At 34.0% G+C, this 12182-nt stretch overlaps 1 protein-coding gene across 3 annotated transcripts in view; it reads left to right on the forward strand.

Annotated features, from left to right (window-relative positions):
• Positions 1-3526: 3526 nt before the first annotated feature.
• The window catches only part of LOC126977448 (dyslexia-associated protein KIAA0319), a 37152-nt gene continuing 28496 nt past the window's right edge, over positions 3527-12182 (forward strand). For 2 of the 3 annotated variants that reach the window (XM_050826242.1, XM_050826244.1), the window contains exons 1-5: positions 3527-3964; positions 4154-4381; positions 5631-6148; positions 6468-6588; positions 7428-7657. In XM_050826242.1, coding sequence (XP_050682199.1) covers positions 3811-3964; positions 4154-4381; positions 5631-6148; positions 6468-6588; positions 7428-7657 — 1251 coding nt within the window. In that variant the 5' untranslated portion in view covers positions 3527-3810. The remainder of the gene's footprint in view (positions 3965-4153; positions 4382-5630; positions 6149-6467; positions 6589-7427; positions 7658-12182) is intronic. The other variant, XM_050826243.1, reaches the window with a different exon arrangement.

Consider the following 12182-nt stretch of genomic DNA (forward strand, 5'->3'; position numbering starts at 1 on the left):
ATTAATAAGGTGAATTAGACTGGATTTCTTAGGACGAAGGCTTCTGGTGTTCCATTGCAGAATGGACACTGGGGCCATGAATTTTACCTAGCGAAAGGATTTGTGACAGTTATGGGCAACGTTGGACGGTAGGGTAAGATTATTTTTTGTTATAAGTGATAATATGATGGACATGAGCACCTTCAAGAGGTTGTCATCCTGTGTTGAGGAAGAAGAAATAGATTGATGAGTTAATGCAGAACCATTCGGGAAAGCTGAAGGAACATTAGCAATGATAGCTTGATAGAGAGCAGCTCTGTCATATGATTTACTCAAAGTCGGTCTAAAACGTGGAGGAGATGAAACAGTTTTCCTGTAACTGACTGTAGAAGAAGTAATGGTTGGCTGATTATTATCCCTATATGGGATACAGATACGGATCCCTACTTTTTTTATACCATTAGTGCAGATATTAACAATTTTGTGCCTGTGGAGTAGCTGGCCGAATTTGATAGGTTTAATGGTAAGTCCTGAGGAAGGGTCTTCTTCAAAAATAGTTAAATTTTTATTTTATTTTATGATTTTTATTGAATTTGAAGTACACTAACAAACAATTTGTCTAAATATGTGTAGATATGCTAAATTTTTCAATGCAGCAATGAACGTAAATGCTTTGCAATTTGATTACAGACAGTGTTCCGTTACTTTGTCATGGATTCTGTAATCAGAACCTAACCAAACTATCTTTGAAGTATATCCTTTCCAATAAAAAAGAATCATAGAAATCGGTTGGCGCGATATTGAGTTATTCGTAAATATATCATCCATTTTGCTATACGTCGCGCACGTACTAATAGCAAATTTAAGACTTTTATGCTTTTCCCATGGAAGACATTGTAAGATCTGGACCAAATTACACACGGGAAGCACCAGCTTTCAAATAAAAAAAGAATTATCAAAAATGGTTCACCCAGTCTAAAGTTTTGAGGTAGCAAACATAAAAAAGAACATACCGACGAATTGGAAACTCCTCATTCAATTCAATTGAAGTCAGTTAAAAAACATCAAAGAATATAGGTACTCTAGTTGCAACTGACGTAAACGTACATCTAACGTTTCCTCAAGCCGTTACCACAACAATATTATAGTGTCAATATTCCAAGCGTTACCTCCACCCACTGACCTGTATAAATACCACTGGACAGGCTGTTCCACATGTTTGACAGCAAATTTTTTGTGCCTATTTGAAGCGCCACTTGCGAGCGTCCAGAGAACTAATTTTGACGTAGAATACAAATAGCTGCGAAGAAACGTACAATACACTGAAGTATTTTGAATTAATTTCGATCGTTTTCCGTGTTATTTATACTTCAAGAATCAACGTAATAAATTACACAATGTTTTTTTTTGTAAATAGTTTCCCACCATCTATGTTGTCCACTACGTTGTCATTACTAGTTTTAATACCGCAGACTTTCTCTGAATGGCGAATATTAAACAGGCACAAAAGCACTTTGACAGCCGCCAGTCCAGTGGTATATAATAGAGGTTAGTGCCCCCACCCCACCCCACCCAAGTCAATGTTGTCAGTTTTCCTTTGATCTCTTAAGTAATATCAGCCTGGCGCAACCATCTAATAAACTTGAAAATGTATGAAACGCGTACTAACAACAATTGCGGCAAACGATGTCTCGCTCTAACATATATTCGACTCTTGTTTGTTTTGGTTTGATTGAGTGTCATGTGCGATGTCATTCATTCAAAATTAAAGTGACTGTTAACAATTTTTGGTACGCCGTACGAATTTTTGTCGTTTTCTTTTACTTTATTCGTGTATTGATAAGGGGAATTTGCTTATTTATTTGTAGAGTAAATGCGTAAGACGTTTCTAAGCTATACAATATAATAAAAAACTTGTAAAATGTGTGGTTTAAAATTTGACCAGGAAGATGGGTAAGAGAATTTTCATGGCTAAATTCCCATTGGATAAAGAAAGGTAAGCACTAAAGTATAAATAATAAAGAATACTTAAAGTTATTAGAAGCGATACAGTATTGATTTAATTCAACTAGAGTAAAATTTATAAAAATATCATTAAATATATAAATGCTTGACACTCTTTTATCGATTGTCGATATTTTATTTTTAATTATTGTTTATTTTATTTTTTCATTTTTATGGTTATTTTGGTTTAATAAGATTATTGATCTTAAAATAGTTGTTGAATTTATTAACCTTTAAAATCCTTTTTTTTATATAAAAATTAGGGTTAACTAATTTCTGTTAATATGTTTTCTATTCTAATTTCAGATTCAGAACCCACGCCTACGACTTCAAAAACATTTATTACGACACCTGAAAAACAAAAATCAAAGACTGTCAAAACCGAAAATACTTCACAGCGCAAAAGAAAGCTATTTCAAAAATATTAAATAAGTACATTGCTTTTTCTTCGAGATTACAAAAACATATCCCTTGTTTAAACTAGTAAGCTTAGCTTAGATCCATCTTTTTTTTTCTTTATGAAAATAAGGGACGAGACGAGCAGGACGTTCAGCTGATAGTAATTGATACGCCCTACCTATTACAATGCAGTGCCACTCAGGATTCCTGAAAAACCCAAAAATTCTGAGCAACACCACAATTGCGCTCGTCACCTTGAGACAAAGATGTTAAGTCTCATTTGCCCAGTAATTTCACTAGCTACGCGCCCTTCAGACCGAAACACAGTCATGTTTACACATTACTGCTTCACGGCAAAAATAGGCGCCGTTGTGGTACCCATAATCTAGACGGCTTCCTGTGCAAAGGAGCCTCCCACTGGTAAAACTCCCATCCTAAAATTAACAAAGGTAACTTTAAAATTAGATGAAATTTATATTATTGTAACTGTCGATATGGTCACGTCTCTAGACATGAGAACTCGATGGAGAGACTGGTAGTTCAGCGCCAGGTGGAAGGCAAGAGAACACGCGGTCGATCGCCAACCCGCTGGATAGACGCCATCACAAAGGCTACTGAGTCCACCATAGTCCAGTGTACTCGCAACGCCTCTAACCGTTAGAAATGGAAGCACATCGCCAGGAGATCTACCCTCAGAAAGGATATTGACCCACCGAACACCCCACCATGTACCTCGTCAGCGCAACCACGACCACTCTGACAAGAGTGTCCGACTAAGAAGAAGAAGAACTGTCGATATAACAATAAATTTGTATAGTATAGTTAATTATCGATAAAAATTATGAATTGCTTACAACCCTTACCTTGGCTTACTATATTGGCAGCTCTGCTATTACGTCACTAGGTGATTATGTTGGTATTAAGATTTAGTACGCGTTTCATACAGGCGACATTTCTCATCACTTTCTATGGCACTCCCGTCCCTTGAACGTAGTGTTTAAATTATCTTTGGTAAATATACTCTTTGGTCCTCATTCATAGATCATCTTGTTAGTTGTGTAGGTACCTAATATCCAATAGTGTTGAGTGTTCTGTGATCGTCCGTTATCACTTATCAGAGGAATTGTGTAGTGTCAATTTTACTCTTTGGTGTAAATTGTTGTCGCAACTCGCAATAAAATATTTTATAATTTCAAAATTCAATTACCCTACCTACACTAAGTAGTCACTATACATTTAAAACAATAAAGTTTCACTCTCACATATATTATATGTATATTTAATTATTCTATGCCACAATACCAAGTAAAACATCAGTCCATACCTCTCTTGAGATAAAGGACCTATGATTTTGTACTGTATCAATGTTTTAATTCTCTAGAAAAGATCAATAATATTATGAGATTAACTTAATGAGTAAACAGCAAAATGATAAAAACTACACTAGGCGTCCTTGTGTTTATAGTTCTCGTTAACATAAAAGTGACTTATTCATTATATAGTAAATCTTGGGGTGAAAAGTACGAAAGTAATAAATGCCCGAAGCTATATCCAAAAAATTTTGATAATTTTATGCCAGCTGGTGAGTTGCTCAAGTAAATAATGAATTAAAATTACTTAATTCAATTTAAATTAGGATTTTATTTCTGTATTATTATTTTAAATTGATATACCACACATTAAATTTTGTTTTTAATAGAGTGAACATATGTTCTCAATTATCTCTTAGTTAACTTAATGTAATTGTTACTTAAAGCATTAAATATTTTAGGAAACTTTACGGCTGGAAATTACACAGAAAAACCAGAGTTAAAAGGATTAAAACAATGTGTAATGTCTTGCTGCATTGAAGAAACCTGCAATATAGTGTTTATTGTTGACACAAGGTGCTATCATGTGGAGTGTGTAACTGATGAATTGTGTCTTCCATTACCAAGAAGTGGTAGGAAATGGGATGGCCATGTATCCATGATTCTTGTCAAGCCTGTCCTACCTGAGGGTATGACTGTTTTTTTTTTACTGTATTTTTAAATATATCTACTAAAATTGATATACTATGTGTATTATGTTCTTAAGATCTATTACAAACACTATATAAATAAATATAATATGATATGAAGTGGTATTAAAAATATATAGCTATACAGGGCCTTATATTTCCCACCATAACTATGAGAAAATTTATAGTTGATATTTATTAACAGAAAATTAAATATAATAACTATTAAGAATGTTCAAATAAATTTAAAAAACAACAAAATTTTATGAACGATGTGGGACTCGACCCCGCGACCTCCGGCGTTCCGTGCCTGTGCTCTAACCAACTGAGCTAACGGTTGGAGTGTCCTATCCTTATAAAATCTTGTATGCTTTGTTCAACTCTCAGATCTTATAATGATATGACACTTGGACGGTTAGTTCAGTTGGTTAGAGCACCAGCACGGAAAGTCTGAGGTCGTGGGTTCGAGTCCCGCATCGTTCATAAAATTTTGTTGTTTTTCAAATTTTATTTGTGTATTCATCCTAGAAGTGATGAGTATCACTTTAAAAACATATTGAATTATTAAGAATGTTTTTTAAACTCAGTATAGATATAATAAGCGGTATTTATTTATTATGCTCAACTTGGATTTATAATCTTGTGCATAAGAATAGCCCTGAGTGATTTCGTTTTCAGCATAATATTGTGTTTACTTACTTTGTTTGTTTAAATTTACATGTTTCTTACATACATTCAAAGATTTAAATTTCTGTATGTCATTCACTATTTAATATTTTTTTTATTTATTTATTTTAATATTTATTATTTATATATATATATTATAATTAAATACATTGTTCTACATGCAAATGCATATAAATTTACGGTCTCAATCTCAAAAACAGAAACAAAGGCACCTTTAAATTAAATTCCTCTGGATGGCTCACTAGGAAACCCTGTGCAGAGCCAACCAGTGATTACCGTCTGCTATGTAATTTTATTTAATGTTAATAATTAATGAAATAGAAGTAAGACTGACACTTAAACAATATTTATCTAACTTTAAAGCATACCTATCTTATAATAAGAACTGTATAAAATTAAATAATGATAGATAAAGCAATTAGTTATATAGATAAAGCAAAGTTATAAACAAATATTCATAATTAAATATATATAAAGTTATATTAATTTTGAGTTAATAATTTTCTCGGTTTCATCACTATATGTATCTATTTTGTGTGAAAACCTATTTGGATTGTTACAGTGGAAAATTGGCTGGATATACTAAGTCAATCAAGTGTTAGAGATGAAATGAATAGCTTTCCCCAAGAGGAGGAACCAGTATATGCATACTCAAATAGAAATGAGCTAGCAAATAGTGATGAATCCGACTTTTTGACACATTTTATTAAGAACTTACCAAATATTGAAGAAACACCAGGGTTTGATAAATACTCAGATAGTAATAACAATGAAATGATGTTAGCCTCGAGGTTCCTTGAGAAGGTTGCATGTGAAGTTGGAGCAGATGACTGCCCGTATAATTCCGAGTGTATACCATTGGGGTTAAAGATGCACAGTGGTATTTGTAAATGCACACCAGGCATGGAGATGAATAATCAAGGATCTTGTGTACCAATTAGAAGAGTATTTTCAAAAGGTCCCAGAGACGAAAGTGAATCTTTAAAGACAAATGAAGAAGTAATAGGGGACATGACCAATGAAGACGTGAAAGAACCAAAACCAGTTCAGAAATTAACGGTTTCCATTTCTTCAAAGACGGTATGGTTTTTTTTATTGTTGTTACTTCATCAGCCATTGGTCTTCATAGACTATAATCAGATGTGGGTCAATGTCTTGTAGAGTCCCAAGTTCAGTGAATTCAATTCATCTGTGCTAAAAAGTTAAAATCTGTTGTGCAGTTTAATTATGTCATTCCTTTTACGATGATTGCTGTAGTGTTAGTGGTATCAGTGGGTCTGCTAGTTAGACTATATGGGAGAAAAAGCAGCGGCTGTTTGTAGTCAATCTAATTTTTCCTTTTACTGTGCTGATTTTTTTGTCTTATGCTATATATGTTCTGATATAATTGACATTTTAGGTACAACTTCCTGAAAATGAAGTGACACTGGCTGCATATACTATTCCGGATGAGAACTCTACTAATTCTCATTATAATTATGTTTGGATACTTGTTAATCAGCCTAAAGATAAATTCACAGGTAGGTTGAAAGTTATTTACAGTATTTAAGATTTTCTAATTTATTTAGGGAATTTACTTATTTGGAGACGTTTGAGAAGTGCATTTAGAAGTGCTCTCGGCATGGATGTCATGGCTCCTGTTGGTGTAGCGCATGCAGTTCTTTGAAGGCTATCTAGCTTGGCAATTACGGTCTTTTGAACAATTTTCACCAGACTACAGAGCCATATGATATAAATGGTCTTACAATGGCTGTGTATAGCCGAAGGACCATGTTGGGCTTTAGGCCCTATTGGCCTACAAAACAACAACAACCGCTTGCCTTGCCTTAAAGGCAAATTTTGTTATTTACACTTAGATATTCCTGGTAAGTTTTTGGTCCATTTGAGCCCCAGATATTTTACGGGATGTAAATCCATCCAACTTCAGCTTCCTTGAAAAAGGCACCAGGGCGGTCTTTTTAGCATTGACCGCCAGTCCATTGTCTTGGCATCATTTGGATACGATATTGAGAATTTTCTATATAAGATATGAGATAGTACTTTGGCTGTTACCTCCAATCGCTTCCACTAGATCATAAGGGTAACCTTGAGTGTCAATACGAAGCTCATCTAAGACTAAATAGCATTTGATTTATCTATTTTGAAAACATTTTGCAATTCTCTTGCACTTATTAGTAATATTATAAAAGCCAAAAATAATTAGTTTTTTCGGTGCTAACGTATTGTACCTTTTAAGCCCTTGCTATCCATTTCCTTAATTTTCCCAATTATATTATGCTTTCCCTATTTTCGTAAGAGGTTTAATCAAGGTAGCACTGCAATGTATTTTGATGTGCATAAACAATTTTATATGTTTTAGGTAACATGAAACAAAATGGAGGTACAGTAACATTGACGGACCTAACAGAGGGCCAGTATAGTTTCAAAGTGACAGTTAACGGCACCAACTCTTACGGAGAAGGCTTCGCTAATGTAACAGTGCTGCCACCTCATCGTATAAATAAGCCTCCAGTAGTATTTATAACGCCCCAGTCTCAAGTAGTCAAGTTGCCAATATCCCGGGCTGTTTTGGACGGCAGTGCCAGTAAGGTTAGTTTGCCTGTCTATTTCCAACCGATTTAAAAAAAATTGCGTGCGTACACATTACACACATATCAGAAGTGAAACATTCATTGTCCATGAACCTCTAAACTGCATTTCAAGGCCTGGTACATATTGCTTAATATTGGATAACACATTACTATCACCACTACCATATTTATGTTCTCCTGGTATCTAAATAGAAAAACGTCGTGTGCCTGACGTCAGGATATATTAAGGTATACTCGCGTCATACATCAGACAATCTCTTCTTTAACTATGATCGCCTAGTACCAAAACACTATAATTTTTCCTATCTCATTTTTCCCACTTTAAAACTTATGATGCTAAAGAATTTTTCTTGTTTATGGAATTCGAATTTTTTTTTTCAGAGAAAAGGTCTCCCGAATTTGTTCCATTTAAAATCAGATTTGATGATAGAATCTATGACCGGGGGAATTATTCACAATTTTATATGTAACGTTTTAGGTGTATCAATCGAAAGTATCATTTGATGAAGTGAAGTATATTACGTCTGACAAGAAAGGGAATTAAAATAAAGGGAGATAAAATAAAGCATAGTAGGTCGTTTTAACTGCGAAAAAGTTGGTGATAATTAAATCGTCAGGCGATAAACAAACGCTGTCTCTTATCACAGTCACAACGGCCGACGTTCTCATTATGTTACAATGTCATGCAAATATATTCCCGCCACGTATTTTACCATTGTCATTTTATTGATCGTAATTATAGAACACTATTATACGCTTATACTGTAGGTAGTGGGAGGCTCCTTCGCACAGGATGCCGGCTAGATTATTTGTATCACAGCAGCGCCTAAACATAATTGTGTTTCGGTCTGAAGGGCGCCGTAGCCAGTGATATTACTGGGCAAATGACAGTTAATATCTTATGTCTCAATGTGACGAGCGCAGCTGTAGTGCCGCTCAGAACTCTTGGGTCTTTCAAGAATCTTGAGCGGCATTGTAATGGGCAGGGCGTATCAATTCATATCAGCTGAACGTCCTGCTCGTCTCATCCCTTATTGTCATAAAAAAGGTATGCTTATTTTCATAAGATCTAGAACGTACTCTAATTATTATCCCTTAATACTTACTATTGTTTTTCTGTGCTTTATGATTTTTACTTTTCGTCTGTTTGTATTTACTTAAAAAAAAGCATCTATTACGTAGCTTAGAAACTGAAACAAAACAATTAAAAACTAAAAAAGTACTAATGTGTCTAAGCGTTGTACCTATAAGAAATATTTAAGAAAAAACCAGAAAGAATTACTCATTAATGACGCTTAATCCCACTTAATGTTAAAACATAAAAAAAAAATCAATATTATGGTCACTATAAGATGTTGTTATGTTAGCAAATTATGTTATAACTTAAGGCGACACTAAATGCCAGCGACCTTGAGCGATATGAGTTCACGGCTGCCGGCCCGCCATCTATGTTACAAAGCCAATATTTTCAAAATTCTTGCGTGGAAAACAGTTTATATGCTTACAATCCTCGTTATTCACTACTTATCTGAATAAACGAACCTACACAAAAAAGTACAAGCTATAAGAATAACTTTTCTGAAAGAAGTACCAAAAAATACGTCACGCCATGCCAAAAAACTTGTTTAACTTCAAAGAAATGTGGTAGTTCAAAAAGGCTCGGCAGTGTTAACTATAACCAACAGCAAGCATTACCGACCTACAAATAAGACTTAAGGATATGTGTAACAGGATTAAGTAGTGTTTATAGCTCCAAATGCTATACTTTCACCACAAAACTTGTCTACAAACACCTTGTTTGCGTGTTTTCTGCTTACTCTTCGCCTTAATACAGAAGGACCCTTAAATAGGGACTAAATAAAATGGCCAACTTGGTATTACATGAATCTCAAAACTTTTTAGGGTAGAAGAGCTGAGTTGCGAGACTTGGTTTTTTTTTACAAGTAATGGTTTTTGATATAATCTAATTTCTTTTTGTCGATAGTCCTTCTTTTTTCTGGTACCTTCTACTTCTTAAATACTTACGGAATTCTTAAAGCCCACTCTAGGCCTTATGAAATTTTCTTATTTTTGTAGGTAGTCTGTTCTTTTGCGGTACTATTCCTTTAATTATTTGGGTATATGTGGTAGCTCATTGAATGTTATGAGCTCAGAGAATCAGTCGTAATCCATTTTTATATCCGACGATGATGACAACCTGTATAGCCGAGTGTTTAGCGATCCTATCTACTAAGCTAGAGGTCCCGGGTTCGAATCCCGATAGGTGCAAGCATTTATATGATGAATATAGATGTTTGTTTCCGAGTCATAGATGTTTAAAATGTATTTATGCATGTTTATATGAATTTATGTATGTTTAAGTAAGTATATTGTATTAAATATATCATTGTCTTGTAACCCATAACACACGCTATATATGCTTAACTTGGGGCAAGATAATTTGTGTAAAAAGTGTGTCAATATTATTATTATTATATCACAAAAATTTTAATGAGGTTTTTTTATTTTTATTAAACCGGAAATAATAATTTTGTAAAATAAGAGTGTGTTCAGCTGCCCGCATAATACTGCGAAGTAGTGATACCAATTACCGAATGACATAGATTATTGATGTATCAGTGTTTTATAGTAGGTACTTATTAATATATTTTATATCTTTACCGGAAAATTGATAGCTAATGTTATTTCGTTTGATTATGCCGCCCACTCACTTATAATAAGTGTCACGCTTTTTCACTATAAAATATTTTTTTGTTACTTAATCACATGATTCTTTTTTTTTTTGAAGTAGGCGTTACTTTGCGGAAATCGATAATTATACAAATGATTTAAGTTTTCTTTAGTGTTAATTCCTCGAGATTCTCGTGCCAGATTTTGGCGAGACAACACGTACTGAGGATGCCTCGTGTAGAGGCGAAACACGTGTCGAATTGTTTAAAAACAAATATTGGCGGAGTTAACACTAAAGAAAACTTAAATCATTTGCACATATTATTCTCATTAAAAATTATTTTCTACTTATTAGTTTGGTTTTCTTTAAAAGCATGTTTTTTATTGTTTTTCTTACTATTATAAATATTTGCTGTTTTCGTGTTGAGATAATAATGTCGTAGTAATGAATAGGCACGCGCCGATGTCTTGGCACAAACACACTACTCGGTATCGGACATGAAAATATTTTTATGTACCTTCATTTTTTGTAATTGTTCACTTTGTTTGTTTTGCATGCTTAGTCATAAAAACCTAAAGTAATATTATATTGTATAAGTATGTAAAATTCTCATGTAAGTGATTTTATGTTAAATCTTATTAGAATTAATGTCTTTAAACCGAAAATATCGATAATCCTGTATATCCTAATAATAAAAATGGAACAGACTGTATTAAATTGATACTAATCTTTATAAGTGTGCAAACTTTCAATTCAAAATATTTTGAATTGGGTGAAAATAATGTTAAGTTTCCGTTACATAGATACTAACATATTTATGAAGCGTGCATGCGTAATAAAAGCATTTTAAAAATAAAGTTGGTAGAAAAGAAGCGAAACAAAGTCAAATAAAATTGATTTCAATTAGGCTTAAACTAAGCGCTTTTGAATAGTCACTATAAATATTTATTTTAAATTACTAATTTTAGCATTTTTTTTTATGGAATAGGAGGACAAACGAGCGTACGGGTCACCTGTTGTTAAGTGATCACTGCCGCCCACAATCCCTTGCAACACCAGAGGAATCACAAGAGCGTTACCGGCCTTGTCGTACCCATGTCGTATCGTCCCGGAAACACCGCACAAGGAAGCTCATTCCACAGCTTTGTAGTACGTGGAAGAAAGCTCCTTGAAAACCGCACTGTGGAGGACCGCCATATGTGAAGTGTTAAGGGAAGTGTTGTCGAAGAGCGGTGATACGACAAATGGGGTTTAAGTTATAAGTTGAGACTTAACATCTTATGTCTCAAGGTGACGAGTGCAAATGTAGTGCCGCTCACAATTTTTGGATTTTTCAAGGATCCTGAGCGGCACTGCATTATAATGGGCAGGGTGTATCAATTACCATCAGTTGAACGTTCTGCTAGTCTCGTCCCATATTAGCATAAAAAAAAAGTTGAGCTCGTGAGAATAACATACATCCACTCTTTTCAATCTAATATAGTATTTTACAATGGCTGTAAAGTATACAAATTAGTTTGTAAAGTGCTGCATTCAATATATGAATCGTGTTTAAAAAATATAAATATAATATATAAAATTCTCATGTCGCGGTGTTTATAGTTAAACTCCTTCGAAACGGCTTGACCGATTCTAATGAAATTTTGAGTGCATATTGGGTAGGTCTGACGGACAACATCTATTTTTCACCCCCCTAAATGTTAAGGGTGGTCCACGGCAATTTTTTTGACATTTTTTTTTAATTTTTTTGACTATGAGTCAGCATTAAAAAATACATACAACTACACCTGTTACTTTTGTATCGCGATTTTAATATCGGCAATACAACGTTTGCTGGGTCAGGTAGTGATTT

The sequence above is a fragment of the Leptidea sinapis genome, chromosome 45 (genome assembly GCF_905404315.1).
Source record: "Leptidea sinapis chromosome 45, ilLepSina1.1, whole genome shotgun sequence".
In the NCBI taxonomy this organism is placed as follows: Eukaryota; Metazoa; Arthropoda; class Insecta; order Lepidoptera; family Pieridae; genus Leptidea; species Leptidea sinapis.